Below are 19,366 nucleotides of genomic sequence, written 5' to 3'. Positions count from 1 at the left end.
TGCATGAATTATTGCTGGTGTTATGCTCTCTATTACACTAGAGCTTGTTTATTGTGAAAGTTAAATGTGCTATTGCTACTGTAAAACGATTTTATTTCCCTATTTATTGTTCCCAAAATGAAATTATTATCCTTAATATGAAACTGAGCGAAATGTTATTGTGTTATAGCCATCCCTCAGCAACCAGTGTGTTATTCTTCGCAAGCCTATTAAGATTTTACAACTTGTTTTGGAAAGGACTGGTTGGTAGCTTGACATTGGGTGAGGACAGCAGAAAGTTTTTAAGGAACTGCAGACAGAGCACATCATGGAAGCAAGAAGCATTTATTTGCCAGTTCCTGGAAGCCCTAGAGCAAATGTTAGAGAATATGTGAGAATTATGACTGAGAATTAGAAGAAAGATGATAAATTTATAGACTCTCAGAATAATTAATTTTACTACTTCAGATTAGAGGATAGACTGGTGCATTAAGTGTCACCTGCTGCTGTGAAGCTTAAGATAAATACAACATAATTTTCCTGACCGAGAAAGTTTACTGTAAACTGGCATCCACGTAAATGACAATTGCCACTGAACCTCATCCAGAACAACTGTATTTTAGTATCAGCAATGCAATGTGCAAAAGAAAATGTTGATGTATCCTTGAACTAAGACAAATTAGTAGAATCTGTTATGGAACAAAACAGGACAAAAAGTTCCATATGCACTGCTTTTAAAAGAAGGCATGTAAGAATAACAAAATTCTTTCAGAGCTGTAGCCCTCCTCCAAAAAATGTTTCCCACAGATTAGAAAAGTCTGTTCTTGGGACCATGATAACTGAGCTTGTCAGTTCAAGAAAATGCAGCCGGCACACACAAAGAGCAGGAAGGCAAAATAATGGAGCCTTTACTAACTCTGCCCAGCTTGCCTGTTAAGTATTAGATTACACCAAATTTTGCTGCCCTACTATTAGAGACTGTGCTGGTTATATCTAGAGCTCAATCTCTTGAATGGCAGAGCTCACTCACACACCTATTCCAGCTGTATGTTTAAAAGAGCAAACTATGTTGATCTGGGCCAGCTTCACTTCAGGATGATGTTGGGCACAGGAATTCTTTCGTCTTGCTTGTTTTCTCCCATTGTTTAGAAAACAGAAGGCTTCCAAAGGTTAATATATCCAAAGGAATCATGCTTTTAGTAGCTGATCCTGATTCCTTGTGAAGTGTCTTTGTGATTCCTGCTGCAAGTGTCCATACTCACAGTAATGCCTGTCTGCCTGGGCTTGATGTCACCAATGTCCTGGTGCTGAATTTTAGCGTCAGATGCTTGTATTAGAAATTTTACAGAATCAATTAATGGTTTGTGTTGGAAGGGACCTTAAAGCTCCTTCAGTTCCAACTTCCTGCCATGATCAGGTTGCTCAGAGCCCCATACAGCCTGGCCCGGAACACTGCCAGGGATGGGGCAGCCACAGCTTCTCTGGGCAACCTGTGCCAGGGCCTCAGCACCTTCATGGGGAAGAATTTCTTCCCATTATCCAATCCAAACCTGCCCTCTGTCAGTTCAGTTTTTCTGCTGGTGTAAGTCAGTGCAGACGTGCTGATTTCAGAGCAGCTGCTGCATCAAACCAAGTCTTTTCTTATAGAGCTAAATGTGGAACTGAGTTTTTGTATAACAGGAAAGAATGGAATGAGTAATAGCACCCTATAAAACAACCAAATGTTTTTGTATTTAGGATATCTAAAAACCCTTGAGTTTTCAAACCATGCTAAATATAGCTTTTATATGTTCTGTCTTCTGTAAGGGAGAAACACAGATAGCGACATAGTTGCTCAATGTCTGGATTAGCTTTCGGTGTGCTGCCAGTCCTGTCTTTAAATGATATTTATTTCTTATATGGTGGGATGATACCTGTGAGGAAAATATTTGCAGCTAACTGTTGGGACAGATTATTTGTAAGAGCCAGGTTATTTTCACTGAGTTCCCACTTTCCTCAGTGCAGACAGTGTAGATGCAGTCAAGGGAAGCTGATCTGATTCTCCACTGTTTTCTGTCTTGTGGGACTATCTACAAGACGTTCACAGTGATGTAAACACTGCTGTGATCTAACAGTGTTTTTACAATATCCTTTTCACCCACTGAAAAAGTGAGGTGAAGCATAAGAAAATGGAAACAGTGCCCCCAGCTGTTTATAGGTATAGCTTTTATTGTTAGAGTTTTGCTGGTTTTAGATGGCATGTACTGGTTTAGTATTGATATTTATATTGATATTATAATGTGAAAATATGTGTCCACAACCCAAGACTTACAAGTGCTATTTCTAATAAGTCTGTAAGTCCATAAATTGTGAGCAACTAGGAAAAAGCTATACTGAGGAAACAGCAATTATGAGAGGACAGCCTGGAGACTGTAAATATGAGACACCAGTAAAACATCTGTTCCTTCTTATTAATAAAAAAAAAAGGAGAAGCAGGAGGCTGAACCAGAGGCCAGTCCTTTAGGGCAAAATCACCATGTCTATGAAGGACAAAAGCATTTAACTACACCACTGTAATGTATTTCTTGATGGGGATCCTAGATATTTCAGTACCAGGCTAAACCTACCACAGAATGCTTCATGGTGAATTAAGAGAGGTGATATCTTCCATGGCTATCCACAGTTATGGGCTCAGTTCCATTCCCTGACAAGAACTTAACAGTGACTCTGGACAATCCATGTTCCATCTTTCTGTATTTTATTTTTAAAAGACAGTAATTATTGTTCCTATACTTGGCTTGAATTCTTTCTTTAAAATTGGTCCTGAGGCTGTTTCTTAGTGCTTAATTTTAAATGGTCTAGCTTAATGGGATTCAAATATCAGTTGAAGCTTGTAAGTCACACAAGTGCTAGTCACAAGTCTTTGGATTTATAATTTTTAAAACTGTTAATTTCTTTTAAAGCTACCATGTTCCTTGAACAATGGAAGCGTTTGCAGATGAGATTGAGTTACTTCTGGGATCTGACTGGACTAGAAGAAGAAGAAGTAAGTCTCCTCTTCTTGGCCTAATTTATTGTGTTAATTTTTCTATAGATGTATATTATATAAGCATAAAGGTATAGATTTCTCACGAGTTGTCCAGCCCAATGAAGTTTGTAGCTGTGCTTAGATAAAGAACTGTAACTGATGCAGTTTGGAGTATCAATATTTATTTAGGAAATCCTCACCTATATCTTACTGGTTCAGCACTCTGAAGTTAATAATGAATGTTGAAAAGGATTATAAGGTAAGAGCAGATCATGTTTTGCTGAGAATGCCCGTATTGTATAGTTACAGATTTCATAGTGAGCAGTAATACAATGATGCTGAATAAATACTTTGTCATGTTAGTTCATTATGTGTAACAACAATTCTTTGTGATGATGACAGCCACAGGTCACAGTACCATTAGCAATTTTTGCCTCGAGGTCTGGGTGACATCTGTGATGCTTTAGGTACATGATCCTGAGCTCTAGGTGCTCACCAACAGAGCAGTTTCAAAACAATAAATGGTGTGGGTTTCTTCAGAAAGAGTTTTTCAATGACCTATGGGGTCTCCAGCCATGACTGAAAATTGACTGAAAATGAGATATACTTGTTCATTTGTACTTAGCAAAATCCTTAATTTTCTTCTTAGTTCTATCTTTCAGTTTGTTCTAATGACTGTCTCGCATCCAAGGACTCATTTCTAACCCTGACTAAAGAGAGTGAAGTTATTCAAATCATAAATAAATATCATGCTAAGAACAGGTAGTCTTTGGACTTTCCCCTGGCAGTAGATGCTGAGATATCTCTAGAACAGGGTCATATTCAGAAATCCACAACTGTCTTGGTTAGCTGGGAGGATTTGAATTAATTTCTTCTCTTCGTGTTCCAGCATAGTTCCTATAACAACAGGCTACCTACAAATCTTCAGCCCTACTGGCTGAGCTCAGCACTCAGGAGAGTGCAAATACCATAGGGGAAAAGCAAGCTGACATCATGGACTTCATGATGTCGGATGGTAGTGATGTTATTCCTCTACTTCCTATTTCCCAGATCAAAATATTTGGATGAAACAAAAAGATAAGCCTGAGAACAGACAGCATGCTCCAGTATTCCTCTTCTTCCATTGCTATCCCATAATGCAGAAATATTCCTTCACTGATGATTTGGCAACAACCTACTCTCTTTTGTCTCCATTTTTCAGCTTTTTAGTGACTCTCTCCCCTGTTATGATGTGGATGATGCTCACAGTACAACTCAGTACTCCCTGTCTGTGAGTTGCAATGCAAACCTAGTGCACTAGCAAATCAGAAATTACTGCTTGTCCCACAAGGGACGTCAAACTTCTCCCTCACAGACATGTACAAACTGCAGGGCAAACTACGAGACTGGAGAGAAAACTCTGGGCTCTGTTCCATATTTGATGAACCTTATTTTTCTGATTTTCTGAAGGCCTCCCATGCCTCCCACCATCAGGCAATAGAAGAACACACCTGGTGGATGATGGGGAGTGGAAATGGGTCCCTGCTTTGGGAAGTAATAAAAATTCCTCCCAATCCCCATCACCTACCCAGATGCCAATCCTTCATAGGTATGAGGCCCTGGCTGCAGAGGGTCAGACAGATAGTGTAGAAGAAAATGATCTGCCCAATGGGCCTCCCAATTACACTCCATCTGTCAGATGGATAACCACCTCTGACATTAAAAAGGAAGGAAGGGTAGTTGTAGTGGTGTTCGCTTCTAAGGGGAACAGAGTGCCTCATATGTTGACAGTACCCATCCCACAGGGAGATATGCTGCATCCCTGGGGCTTGGGTCCAGGATATCACTGAGAGACTCCCTGGGCTGATCCAGCCCTCTGATTATTACCCACTGCTGATACTCCAGACTGGCAGTGATGAGATTGAAAAGAGGAGCATCAGGGCAATTAAAAGGGACTTTAGGGCACTGGATCAAGTGGTTGGCAGGGCAGAAAGGTAGTGTTCTGCTCAGTCCCTTTGGTGACTGACAAAAATAGTGAAAGGAATAGGAGAACTCACATCATTATCAAGTGGCTCAAAGGTTTGTGTCATCGACAAAATTTTGGATTCTTTGATCACGGGGCAACTTTTATGGCACCTGGCCTGCTGGAAATGGATGGGCTCCATCTCTGTTAAGGACAGAAGGATTTTAGGTCATGAACTGGCAGAACTCGTTAAGAGGGCTTTAAACTAGGTTTGAAGGGGGAAGGGGGATCTCTGGAAGCAGGCCCGAGGGTGGTAAGCCTGAGTTAGGGGTGAAATCAGTAGCCCAGCTGAGGTGCATGTACACCAATGCACACAGCAGGGGTAACAGAGAACAGGAGCTGGAGGCCATGGTGCAACAGCAAAGCTGTGATGTAGTCACCATCACAGAAACATGGTGGGACAACTCACACAGCTGGAGCACTGCACTGGATGGCCACAAGCTCTTCAGAAGAGACAGGAAATGGAGAAGACGTGGAGGGGTGGCCCTTTATATTAGGGAGGATTTTGATTCCATGAGTATTGAAACTAATGATGATGGAGTTGAATGATTATGGGTAAGAATTAAGGGGAATGTCAACAAGGCTGACATCCTATTGGGAGTCTGTTATCATCCACCCAGCCAGTGAGAAGAGGTGAGCAACTTATTCTATAAGCAGCTGGAGAATGTTTCAGGATCACCAGCCCTTGTTCTTGTAGATGACTTCAACCTACCAGACATCTGCTGGGAACTTATTACAGCAGAAGAGAGGCAGTCCAGGAAGTTCTTAGAATGTGTGGAGGATAACACACACTTTTTGTTGCAGCTGGTGAGTGAGCCCACCAGGGGAGGGACTATGTTAGATCTGTTGTTTGTAAATAGAGGTGGGCTGGTGGGAGATGTGGTGGTTGGAGGCCACTTGGGACAAAGTGATCATGAAATTATAGAGTTCTTGATATTTGGGGAAATCAGGAGAAATACCAATAAGACTTTTACACTGGACTCCTGGAGGGCAGACTTTCATCTATTTAGGAGATTTATTCAGAGAGTTCCTTGGGAAGCAGCCCTTAAAAACAAAGGAGTCCAGGAAAGGTCGGCGTGCTTCAAAGCAGAGATCTTGAGGGTGCAGGAACAAACTGTCCCTGTGTGCTGAAGGATGAGCTGACGAGGCAAACATCCAGCCTGGATGGGCAACGAAGTTTAGAAGGAAATTAGGAATAAAAAGAGGGTGTATCATCTTTGGAAGGAGGGTCAGGTCTCTCAGAAAGTATTTAAGGGTGTTGCAAGGGCATGTAGGAAAAAAAAATTAGAAAGGCCACAGCTCAGTTAGAACTTAATTTGGCAACTTTGGTAAAGGATAATAAAAAATGCTTTTACAAATATATTAATGGGAAAAGGAAAGGTAAGACCAATCTTTGTTCTCTAATGGATGTGGGAGGGAACTCAGTAACTGCAGATGAGGAGAAGGCAGAAGTGCTTAACACCTTCTTTGCCTGAGTCTTTAGTGGGAAGACAGCTTGTCCTCAGGACAAATGTCCTCCTGGGAAGGTAGATGATGTCAGGGAGCAGAATGATCCCCCTGTTATCCAGGAGGCAGGCAGAGAACAGCTGAGCCACTTGGATGTTCATAAATCTATGGGACCAAATGGGATCCATCCCAGGGTGATGAAGAAGCTGGCAGATGAGCTTGTGAAGCCGCTCTCCATCATTTACCAACAATCCTGGGTCACTGGGGAGGTTCCAGATGACTGCAAGCTGTCCAGTTATTAGTGCCACCACATTAGTGGCTTCAGTGTTCCAACAGCCAACGTGACACCCATTCACAAAAAGGGTGGGAAGGAGGATCCTAGTAATTACAGGAATGGAGGAGGGCTCTGCAGAGAGACCTGGAACAGTTGTATGGATGGGCAGAGTCCAGTAAGATGAAGTTTAATAAATCTAAGTGCTGATTCCTGCGTTTTAGCCACAAAACCCCCCTGCAACGTTACAGGCTGGGGACGGTGTGGCTGGACAGTGCCAGCAGTGTGCCCTGGTGGCCAAGAAGGCCAATGGCCCCTGGATCAGGAATGGTGTGGCCAGCAGGAACAGAGAGGTCATTCTTCCCCTGTGCTCAGCACTGGTGAGGCCACACCTCAAGTGCTGTGTCCAGTTCTTGCCCCTCAGTTCAGGGAGGACATTAGGAGGACCTGGAGCACATCCAGAGGAGGGAACGCAGCTAGTGAGGGGCTTGGAACACAAACTCTGTGAGGAACAACTGAGGGAGCTGGGTTTGTTAAGCCCGGAGAAAAGGAGACTCAGGGGTGACCTCATCACTCTCTGCAGCTCCCTGAAACGTGATTGTAGTCAGGTGGGGTTCGTCTCTTTCTCCAGGCAGCACTGACAGAATCAGTGAGAGGCTTAAGCTACACCCAGGGAAATACAGGTTGGATATTAGGAAAAAGTTGTTATGGCAAGAGTGATCAGGAACTGCCCAGGAAGGTGGTGGAGTGACCATCCCTGGATGTGTTTAAAAAAAGATTGTTTGTGGCACTCGGTTCCATGGTTAGTTGAGGCTTTAGGACATGGGTTGGACTCGATGATCTTGAAAGTCTTTTCCAACCTAGTGATTCTGTGATTCAAGGTCATCACTCACAGTATAAAATCCTCATATTTAGCTTAATATTTGCAAAATGCTATGAAAGACTCTATAGGTTTGTGAGGTCCTGTGATGAAGAGGCCTGAAACGGTAAAAGTCTGTGGAGAGGAACTTTGAGATCAGCAAGAATCCTTTGTTTATGACAAGTGAAGGAGTGCCAGACAAATCTCAGCACAAGCTGAAAAATTAGGAACTTAGAGTCATAAAATAAGACCAGAATGGACCTTGAGGGGCCATCCCTTGTGCGTTGTAGGATCAAGTCTACTTAAATCATTATGAAGAGATATTTGTCTAATTTGTTCTTAAATAAATCCTGCAGTGGAGATTTCAATTCCTCCCTAGGTAATCTACTCTAATGCTTCTCTAGCTGTACTTCTAACAAGCTTTTCCTAGTGGTTTTTAAATCTCCTTGCTACATGTTAATTTTTTTCTTCTTTTTTTTTCTTACTTTATCTTTCAAAGATCAAGATAGGGATTACTTCTGTCCCTTTTTTCAGCATAATTCAACTCAAAATCATATTTCTGTCACCCTTGTTCATTTAAGATGAACAAGCCTCTGCTCTTACAGTCTTAGTTCCTAAATATTTTCAGAGACTTATAGAACCACAGAATGCTTTGGGTTAGAGGGGACTTTACAGATCATCTCATTCCACCCTCCAGCTATGGGCAGGGACACCTGCCACCATCCCAGGTTGCTCAGAGCCCCATCCAACCTGGCCTGGAACACTTCCAGGGATGGGGCAGCCACAGCTTCTCTGGGAAACCTGTGTAAGAGCCTCACAGGGAACAATTTCCTCCTGATATTCCATCTAAACTTGCTCTGTCAGTGTGAAGCCATCCCCCTTGTCCTGTCACTCCAGGCCCTTGTCAAGTCTCTCTCCATCTTTCCTGTGGCTCCCTTCTGGTACCGGAAGGATTTTCTATGTATCTCTTTATTCTTGCTTCTTTCTGGGCATTTTCTGGTTGATCCAGGTCTTTTTTGAAGAATAATGCACATGTCTCTTGGCATTACATCTTTAGCAGAAAATCATGCTCTGTGCCTGTCACTTCTTGGTACTTCAAAGAGAACCCCAGAAGTTAGATCAGGTTTTGTTCACCTTTCATCTGTAAGGTAAATTTGTCTGTAGAAAGTTAGTGGATCAGGTTTCAGTGATGGTAAAGTCTTTATAAGTATTGAAAATTATGTTGGAAAAGGGAGAATTGTGTCTGATCAGGTAAGCCCAGAAGGAACCAGAAGTGGGGTCACTTAAGAGAGCCAGAAGGGGACAAGGAAGAAGCTCAGGAGTTTTAAGACTAGATGTAGTTAAGAAATTGATTGTCAATTTCTTTAGGAAGGGAAGTTACAGAACCAAAACAGGGAGAAAAACAACCATAAATTTGAAGAGCTGAGAAGTACTTTTTGTGTTACATTGAAATAAATGCCTTTGGTGTAATTTTTGTGGACATTGACTATAAACCTTTCAATTAATTGCTTTCTTTAAACACACTGGGCCAGATCTCTTCCTTCAAAAGAGTCACACGAGACACTAATTTAGTCCATTTATTTGTAAATGTCTTGGCAATGGCAGTCTGAGAAAGCAGACTCCCTGTGCATCTTTGCAGCTGGCAGCTGTACAGACTTAGAGAATTTGTGTTTGGACACCTGAAATCCTCAAAAGAAATGGCAAGCATTGGGTACCAAGTGGAAAACAGATAATTGTGTTGAAAAGTACTGGAGCCTCTGCTAAACAAATGGGAGAGGGAAAGAAAAGAAACAAACTCAGACCAGAACCATGATAGCAGAAAAAAGCCTCAGGACCACTGTGCATAAATAAACACACACAGAACCACAGAATCATTTAGGTTGGAAAGGACTTCCAAGGTCATTGAGTCCAACCTTTGACCAGTTCTCACCTTGTCACCTAGACCAGAGCACTGAGTGCCACATCCAGTCATTCCTTGAACACCTCCCACGATGGTGACTCCACACCTCCCTGAGCAGCCCATTCCAGTGCTTCAACAACCCTTCCAGTGAAGCAATTCTTCCTGAAATTTCTCCACCCAATGTGCCCTGCCACAGCTGTGTGACTGTGTAACCCAATGAAAGGTTGTGCATATCACTCTAGTTCAGAGTGTGTAATAAGGAATATGGCCATCAATAAACCAGGAATAGATGTGGGAGGATCCATCCCTTCTTCTGCTTGGGGAGGAAATACTGATGGACTCCAATTAATGATGTGGGCAATAGAAACTCTTGCCTTCTCTCATGAATCTTCAGAAACTGTATTTCCAGCATGTTTCTGCTTTCATTTTTTTGGGTGGAAGAGATTTTCCCTCATTTTACCAATGTTCCTGTGCAAACTGAAATAGAAATGCAATTACAAAAGACAAAATTTTAGAATTTGGGCAAGAACGTTGAAGTCAAGTGGATAGAGAGTCTGCATTAACTGAAATAAATGCCAAGGACTCTCCACTCATTGGTCTTGGTATTGCTCAAATAGTCAAGCTGTTACAGTGTTTCATTATAACAGGGAGGATGTCTGTGCTCTGTAAAATGTTTGCCAACTCTTTTACTTTATTTGCAAACTAATTCTCAAAGTCTGATTCCTCCTTTTGCTATTTGATGAGTTTAAAAAAAATCCCTTGCAATTACTGAACCCTCAAGGGAAGTCTTTGAGGTCACTGTGGATTACTGCTGATATAAGACAAATTAATAAAGAAGGTAGATTGAGTAAAAGAGAATTAAACAAAATAAAAAACAAGCTGACTTGTGACATTAAATATGTTTACAGATACTTTCTGCTCTCACCTAATTTGGTCTTGGTTTTTTATTTTCTCTATCATGGTTTCAAAATTAATTTTGATCTGATCAATTTGATGGCTTCACTTTGTCTTTCACCTTGCAAAGGATAGGAGCAGACTCCTTTTTCTGAAGTTTTAATAGAATCTACTAAACCACAAAGCATAAGATATTTTTGTTTGCTAAAATCCTTAAAGTGGAGACTCTAATAAAGTAACTATGTAGCCCTCTTGGGAAAAAATCTCCAGTATTGGTAACAGGGGAATTTGTAGCAACAATATTTTGTCTTGTTTCAACTATCTCCTTTCTGCAGCCTGAAGTTTCTTGTGCCTATGAGATCTTTAGTTTGGATTATTTTTTCCAGATGCATTATCTCTCATTTTTCTCATAACTATTCTAATTTTCTTGTTCGGTCCATACTTCCAAATATTTGAAAAATTCTTTGCATGCTTTTTTATTAACCTTTTGTGGGTTTCATCTTCCATGACTTTCATTAAATTCTTACTAACACTCATTATTTAATGATCCTTGGCTAGCCCTGTTCTTCTAAACAAATCCTTTCAATATTATATTTAAGTCCTGTGTTTAGGAGGATAAGAGTTTCATTAGAATGATTGTAGAAGGAATGCTGAAGAATGAATGTTATCCCTCAGCTTTTCGGGGAAACTGTTTAGTACCAGTTATTGTTCCACTAGAAGATTACACATGAAGGCACACTTTAAATATGTTTAAAGTTGTAAACTGTAAAAACAAAGTCAGGTGAAAATTTCTTTGCTTTCTAAGAAGTTGGTAAAGGTGTGTGATTATGTTTTTTCACTCCCAGACTGTTGATCCAGAGATTTGCCAGAACATCCTGGGACTTAAGTATATTTTACTCTTTTATTTCTCTTGTACCAGACATATCAACATGCTCTCATTTACTTTCATTTATTCCTTTTCCATTTTAATGACCTCCTCTGTCCTTTCTAGAACTGAATTTTCTTCAAGGCTCAAAATTGTTCAATATTTTATTGATACTCTTGATTCCTTGGAGTGTTGGCATGGGCCACTCAAAGGCTGGGTCACTTGGGGTAGCACAAGTGCTTCCCTCCCCAGAGAGGTTAAATCTGTCTTTATCCAGCACTGCCCCACTGGGAACCCGGACCACCTTGAGGTCTTTCCTTGTTCCTCTCCTCCTTTCCAGTGACTCAGGAGATCCAGGTAGGTAAGCAGGGTTTGCCAGGGATGTGCCTCTTGGAGAATACATAAGATTTGGAATCGCTGCTGTTTACAGTGGCCAGGACTAACAGGACAAGTGTGAATAGCTTCACACTGACAGAGAGCGGGTTTAGATTAGATATCAGAGGAAATTCTTCTTTGTGAGGGTGATGAGGCCTTGGTACAGGTTGCCCAGAGGAGCTGTGGCTGCCCCATCCCTGAAAAGTCAGGTTGGACTGGGCAGACTAGTCTAGTGGAAGGTGTCCCTGCCCATGGCAAGAGGTTGGAATGGGATGATCTTAAAGGTTCCTTCCAACCCAGACCATTCTGTGATTCTATGATTTACTCAATTCCACTCATCAGTAGAGGAGTATTTAAATGGGTTGGATTTGAATTGCAAAACAAACAACCATAAATGATACTGTGTTCTGCGACAGTTACCCACAAAATATGTTATCTGCTACAATTACCCACAGAATATGTTATCTGCCATTGAAATGGCAGCATTTGGTTGTTTGGTCCTAGCTTAAGGGAGCTTCAAAATCTGATGCCAAATTTCAAAATTTAGTTTTACAGGTATTTGCCCAAAGCATTACCATTGTTCTTGCTCAATAAAAGCAAACTAAGGCATAAAATCTCTCTGGCTGTCTGGCAAATACAATTCCATAATAGAATCTTATCATTTCTTTTGACAAGTTCTGTTTTGCATTACTCTAAAATATCTCTAATAACTGAGTTCTTGTATACTTGCTCAGTAGCTTTTAACCTAAACTTGTAATCATGCTACATGACTTATTCAAGATTTTGCTTTAATTTTTCATTTATCAGATTTATTTTGAAAGTGATCTGGTCTAAAAAGATTGTGATCATCTACCAGTGACTCCATGCTGACATATAAAACTACTTTTCCTTTGACAAGCATCTCGTTAATAGGGCAATCTAAACAGATCCTTGGTGTGAATGACAAACTCTTCCTTAGACTTCTCATCCCCTGCATCCTACGTCACCATCACATGAAATAGAGGGTTTAAGCCCTTGATTTCTAACAATTAACCCTCTTGCAGCAGAGAACAGTTGCAGAGGCAGAGAGCCTCTCTGTTCTATTCATTCCATATTTCCATCTTGCTTTGAGGCAGCAGCTAGGTCATTCCAATTTTTATTTGTGGAAGCCTTCCTTCCCATCAGTGTGCACTGCTTAGCTGCTCTGCTTGTGTTCAGAATGTTAGGATAATGCTGTTAAAGGAATTTGCAGTGGGTCTTTGCCTTTACTTAGAGTACATGGCTTATTTTTTTTTGATAACTACTTTGGTCTGGGTCAAATCTGGGATAGTTGCTAAGGTTCTAATTTTTTTTAGAAATACATTCCATGTGTTTGTCATGCATGTCTATAAAATTTCATTATCACTTTCTTTCTAAATCAAAGAGAAATTAAGGAGAGATTGGTTCACATTATTTATTCTTATCAGACTGGATCATTATCTACAGAGGCTGAATTTGATGGATAGTGGATACACATGTGTATGTTTGAAGCAAATCCTGGAGATCACTCTCAGGGAAAATTCCCACTGACATCAACATGAGTTTTGCCTGAGTAGAAATTTCATGTTTTGGCTTTTTGTTTTCAGAAAGGGAATTACAGTTTTTTACTCGGAGCACTCATTTGGCCTCGCAGTACCTTGGCTCACATGGTTTTCAATAAGTGTCTGGCAGCTGTACTGGCAAACTTCCAGCATCCTGGGATTCAGATCTATCCCTACATGGACATTTGGCCTTTGTGAAACCATCACAACTATTTCTAGCTTGTCGTCCTTAGTGTAAGAACTCTTCCCATTTTCAGACAAAGAATTGATTCTGAATCACGTTCTTTTTACAGCTGAGTGGAATTGTCCCTTCACATCCATGGATGCATGGGTCAAACATCCCTGAGTCTGGCCTGTAAAAAAATATTTTGTGCAAAATGCTCATAAAAAGAATATATACAAAATGCATTCCAGGGAGCTCTGTGGTCTGTTCAGTCAAGGGTAAGATGACTTGGCAGATTCAACAAAGACAGATCAACAACTATTCCAATCCAGATGTAGGTGTATGAAAGGCAGTTAAAAGGACACTGGAATGTCTTATTAGGAAAACTAAACATAAGTTGGCCAAATTTGAACAGAATGTGCTCTCAGAGCAAAACTGTCAATAGCAAAAAAAAGTGAGTTAATGAATAATGTTTTGCTTGGCATTTATTTTCTGAATTTCACCTTGTTTGCATTCAAATCATTTTTCAAAAGTTGCTCTGACCTCTGGAGGCTGCCCCTGGTATCTTGGAATGCTTTTCTTAGCAGAGAGTAGGAGAAGAAAAGGAGGAAAACTGATTCAGATTGTCAGTAGCACAGTTCATTTAGATCGCCTCAGTTTCTTACTGCTTCATTTATTTCCTTTCCCTACTTTGATCAAGCTGTCTCCTCCTATGTAGCCATCCACTCCAGATGGCTTCATCCTTTCTCCATTTAAGTCTAAAGATGTTAGCCACATCCAACCTCTTTATTTAAGGAAGCATGGTAGCAAATAATGCAAATCAACACAAGGCAGTGAAAACTTAAAAAGCATCAGGACACAGGTGTTCACTGCAGCATCTTTAAATGCTTATTGTATCTTTGCCTATCCTTTCCCCATCTTTCTTACCACCATTTTTGCTGCTAATCAGTTTTATTAATGTTAGAGTTTACCCATGCCTCACTATTTCTTGGAGCCACATGTTGTCCAGGGCAGGGACACCAAGATGATCAGAGGGATGGAGAACCTCTCTTAAAAGGAAAGACTGAGTGAATTTGGATTGTTCAGCCTGAAGAAGGGAAGGTTTTTGGGTGACCTCATTATGTCCTTCCAGTGCCTGAAGGGAGCCACAGGAAAGATGGAGAGAGACTCTTGACAAGGGCCTGGAGTGACAGGACAAGGGGCAATGGCTTCACACTGACAGAGGGCAGGGTTAGATTGGATATCGGGGAGGAATTGTTCCCTGTGAGGGTGGGGAGGCCCTAGCACAGGTTTCCCAGAGAAGCTGTGGCTGCCCCATCCCTGGAAGTGTCCAAGGCCAGGTTGGATGGGGCTCTGAGCAACCTGGTGTAGATACCCAGAAGAGAAGGGTCTACTGTGTGTGTTTCAAACACTGATATTGGGATAGCCACGGAGCCAACCAAGGGCTGTTGATAATCACAGATAAGGATCGTTGGTACCAGCACGCCAGGAGGAAGAACAAAATGTGACTGGTGAAGGGGGACATGAGGAGGTAGAGCAGCACTCTTCTGAGGCAAACATCTTGATCACAGATGCACAACAAAAATCAGGAATCAGGCTGAGAAGTGGGCATGGACTGTAGCGGGGATGAAGGCCATCCAAGACCCCTGAAAGCCCCTGGCCCATTTCCAGAAACATTTGAAAGGATGGAGGGTTCATGATAACCTATTTGCATGGAAAGCAAGAAATTTATCTTCAGGGGGAGAAACCCACCCCTAAAAGGGTACCCCCAGCAAGCCCCCTTTGGGATCCCCCTTTGGGATTCTGGACAGTCCATCATTCCATCAGGGATCAACACTGGAATCAGGGCTGCTGGTCTCTTTCTCTTATTCATCTCCTTTTCTGTTTTCCCTTTCATCTCATTCCTTTAACTAAAGCTCACTGCCATGTTCTTTTATAGTTAGGGTTAGGGACTACATACAAATTTCCACACCAAGTGCAATTTGTAATTGAATCTTTCTGATTGTTTTCAAGACCCTGTGACTTTTGTCATTCCTTATGACCAAAAAGATTTACACATCGCAGTGGAAGGTGTGGCTGTCCATGGCAGGGGGATTGGAACGAGATCTAGGGACCCTTCCAACCCAGACTATTCTAAGATTCAGTGTTTCTAATGATACTTTATCACATACCTTTTGAATGCATTAGGAAAATCTCATTATCAGAATAAAAAATATTTTGGAGATCTCACTGTGTTTATATTCTCACATGCAACAGAGAATGGTGAGGGTTGGGTCTGCTGTGGTGAAAATGCTACAGATAACGAACATGTTCATGATACATGAACACGTACAGGTAATGAAAATGTTCAGAAAATGAACATCACCTGTATCTCTCAAGGAATTCTGGTGAAGTTCCGTGTAGGCCCTATTCTATTGCCCATGAGGATTTATTAATTTAAAATGGTTTTTGTTCTCTTCATGACTAGCAGATTAATTAAAAAATGTTAATAACCCTTTTCTTGCATGAAGCTGATATACAAGGATTCTAATTGTAGTAAAGAGGGATGGTATGACCAGTGCTGTAGGAATAGCCTTTTTTTGTGGGAGATGTCAATCCAAATCCCAGCTCTGAATGAATTCAGAACTTGGCGGGAATGAGGAGATGCATGATACGTGTCTCTTTTATGAGCTGCTCACTTGAAAAGCCTTGTAAATTTTTGTCACCTTGCTTAATTTGTGCTCTAATTTGGGAAAGAAAAATTCGTTTTGCAAGGGCACATTGAAAGGTTATTGAGGTGTGTCTAGTTGAATCATCTTAATGGCCGTGATCGTGAATAAGTGACCAAAAATTTTGGGGATTTTCTCTTAATTATAATCATGTGTGTTTCTTTATTTTTGTCTTTTTCAGGAGCATCCAAGGCCAGAGTACGAAACCAAACTGCTGCAGAAAAAGCTAAAAAATAAAAACACCACAACAGAAAATTCAAATGAGGTGAGATGCGGCTTACTCTTTTCATTTATGTGGGATTTGCGTTTTGTTATATTGTGATTATATTTTTGTCTGTCTCTCAGATGTTTCAAAAGGCACATTTTGATACTCTTAATTAGCCTTTTGAGTTGGTAGGTGGTGGTGTGGTGAAATGCAGGCCTGCAGTACCATTGCAGGGCTTTGAGGTCATGTCTTTCAAAGCAAAGCAATTTGCATAGAAATGGGGTTGACAGGTGGTTCAGGGTCTAATCTGTAGAGTAGTGCCTGATTCCCAAGATAATCACCACAGAATTCTTACAGCAATCCCTCAGAATGTCAGTACTTGCTGCACAATGGAGAAAGCAGCTTTTATTATGGTGATTTCATTTGCAAAGGTAACCTCGGTGTCTTTAGTCCTGTTGCAGTTACACAGTTGGGAAGTTTTAATGACATTTCCATGACAAATGGAAAAATAGTTGGTAGATAATTTTCAGACTAAAGTGGGTTCAGGATTTTTATGGCTATTTCAAACTTTGTTGAACAAAACCTTTTTTAATCAATCTCCTGTTGTAAATTGTAGACTGAGGTCTATTTTCTAAACATTCAGAAATTCTGTAGTCTTGGTCCATTAGGCTTGGTTAACCACTTCTCATTCCCTGCATTCCACGTGTGCCAGCAAAGTCAAAACATTCCAATACCATGTTCAGCTTCTAGTTTAGGAAAAAAAAAACCAACAGTTTAATTTGCTTACAGGTTGAGAATCAGTATCCAAAGTGAAGAATTTTCAAGTTTTCAGGTTTGGTCCAACAAATTTAGCTTGCAGAAGAACTTCATTATCCCTTTCTTCTGCTGCCCACCATTGTAAAGTGTTTCCAGGGAATCTTCCATTTCAGTGAGCCTGCCTGTCACCCTGTGCCTGTGCCCAACCAAACTCCACAGAAGATCGTGGAGATTCTCAATTATTTTAGTGGGCTTTTGATCTTGCCCAATAAGCAGAGACTCACAAAGCACAGTGGAGTTTTACACATTACACAGCTCTCTTGGCCTTCCAAGTGAGGAATCAAAGAGTGTGAAAGTCTAATAAAATAGTTGCTGGTTACCTTTTTTTTTTGCTTAAAGTAAATGGGAGCTGGAAACAAGTCAGCCATTGATGCTGTAAAATATGATTATCTTGCTTATCTGAGGTACAGAAATAATTATAAATTAGGCATTTAAGATAAAACACAAACAGAAAAAACCCAAACAAAAACCCCCCAAAACACCAACCAAAGGAGAATACCCCACATCAACTACCAGGAAACAACCCAAGAATATATGTTAAATGAATAGGTGGGAAACAATGAGCAATGTAAAGATCCAGCACTACAAAACCAGGAAAAGCTCCTTTCAGACATCAAGAATGAAAAAAACTAACATGGGATATTTTTTGTCAAATTGCTTTCTGTGCCAATGTGAAGGAGAAAAATACTGAATTTCAGAACTAGTGTTTTCCAAATCATCGAAATATATTCCAAGGAGATAGGCAGTTTTCCATTAGTGAACATTCTGCTTACTAATTCTGTCCAGCAAACAACAAATTAGTCCGGGTTTGAAAGATGTATTGCTCAGGCCTTTGTACATCAGTGTCTTATGAAATTATGAGTGCAATAGATGGTGATGTGAGAACTGCAGAAGAGGAAAAAAACTAAACATAACAGTTCAATTAACTATCCTAACTGTGGAAATACACCATTACATTTTGCTTTGGAAAACCCTGAAAAGTTAGACATTAAAAGTGATGAGTATTTAAGACTGCAATAATTCTTCAGCCTTATTTTAGAGGTTTCAGCCTTTTCTTTTTGCAAGATCATTAGCTCAGGAGATTTTGGGTGGCAGGTTAATATTTAGGCACAGGTTTCTATGAGGTCTCTGGGTCAGTATTTCTGTCTTCTTGGGTGGAAGCCAGGGTACAGAACTTTGTGATATTACCATGGCAGATCTAGTGGCTGGACAGGCATCAAAGTAGAGATGTCTCTGTAGTTAAAGATTCAATTCTTCTAATTTCCTGGTTTTGTGTGAATACACAGATGTCTGTGAGGTCTCTATCTCTTCATGTCTTGGTTGACAGTTTAATGCCGTGGAATAAGTCTCTGTGAAGTTTTCTCCTGAATATTTTTAGCTAACTAGTGTAAATTAAATGCATATCTTTTTTGGTGTGGCTGGTCAACAACTGTAGTGTGCTGTGTTAATATCAAAGGACTGGCTCTGGCACCGCCGCCTAAAACTTCTCATTACTTATCTGACATGAAGTCAGAAGTCTCCAGTTCAGCAGCTGTGGCTTGTTGGAATAGAAATAATGCCAAGGGGTGGCTATTGTGAGAATACTGGTCTAGAGCTTACTTAAAGGCATATATTTCTATAAAATTTCTGGCTTGTTTCCAGTATGTTAATTCCTCTGTTCCAGTGAGGAAGTGACTGGTTTTATGGCAAAAGGCAGCTTTTATGTGCACTGTGTACAGTGCTTTTTTTTTTTTTTTTTTCCTTGCCTCACTCCAACAAGGAGTTCCTGCGAAGATAATTGGGTTATTTTTGCAATGAAAGGACAGGCGTATGGTTAGGGGCTGCTTTTGTGATTGCAGAAGAAAGGTGACACCACTTACATCCTCTCTTAAATGATAACTTGGGAATACACGTTCAGAGGAAACCAGCACAGTTTTCCCTCTCTGCTGTTCAAGTCATTAACTTTAATGAGTGTGGAAGATGCCCAGCACCTGTCAGGGCCAGTAAACATATGAGTCACTCTACCCAGGCAGCAAATTCCAAATCAGCCTGATGAGCCTGGCAAGGCAAAGTATGACACATCTAATGTATTACTTGCCCAGTGGGGTTTGTGTTCTAGAATACAGCTCATAAAAAATGCCACTGGGTGTTTCTGCCACTGGAATAAGCAAAGAACAAAATTTCACCCTCCACCACCCTGTTCAGGTTGTTTGAATAAATATTTTATTGGTTATTTGGAGAGTGAGAAAGAAACTGTGAAGGCTCAGAGCATTTTACAAAAGATTGGTGTGAAATAATAGCAATAACACCCTAAGGTTCTATTATTTCAGGAGAGAAT

At 40.7% G+C, this 19,366-nt stretch overlaps 1 protein-coding gene across 1 annotated transcript in view; it reads left to right on the top strand.

The window, feature by feature from the left end:
• Window positions 1-19,366, top strand: part of LOC116995534 (anoctamin-2-like) — a 150,212-nt gene that overhangs the window by 61,766 nt on the left and 69,080 nt on the right. Inside the window, exons 13-14 of the mRNA XM_033058334.1 lie at window positions 2,922-3,004; window positions 16,210-16,293. Coding sequence (XP_032914225.1) covers window positions 2,922-3,004; window positions 16,210-16,293 — 167 coding nt within the window. The remainder of the gene's footprint in view (window positions 1-2,921; window positions 3,005-16,209; window positions 16,294-19,366) is intronic.

This window comes from Catharus ustulatus, chromosome 4 (genome assembly GCF_009819885.2).
Source record: "Catharus ustulatus isolate bCatUst1 chromosome 4, bCatUst1.pri.v2, whole genome shotgun sequence".
Taxonomy (NCBI): Eukaryota; Metazoa; Chordata; class Aves; order Passeriformes; family Turdidae; genus Catharus; species Catharus ustulatus.
This window is presented reverse-complemented; position numbering and strand designations above follow the sequence as displayed.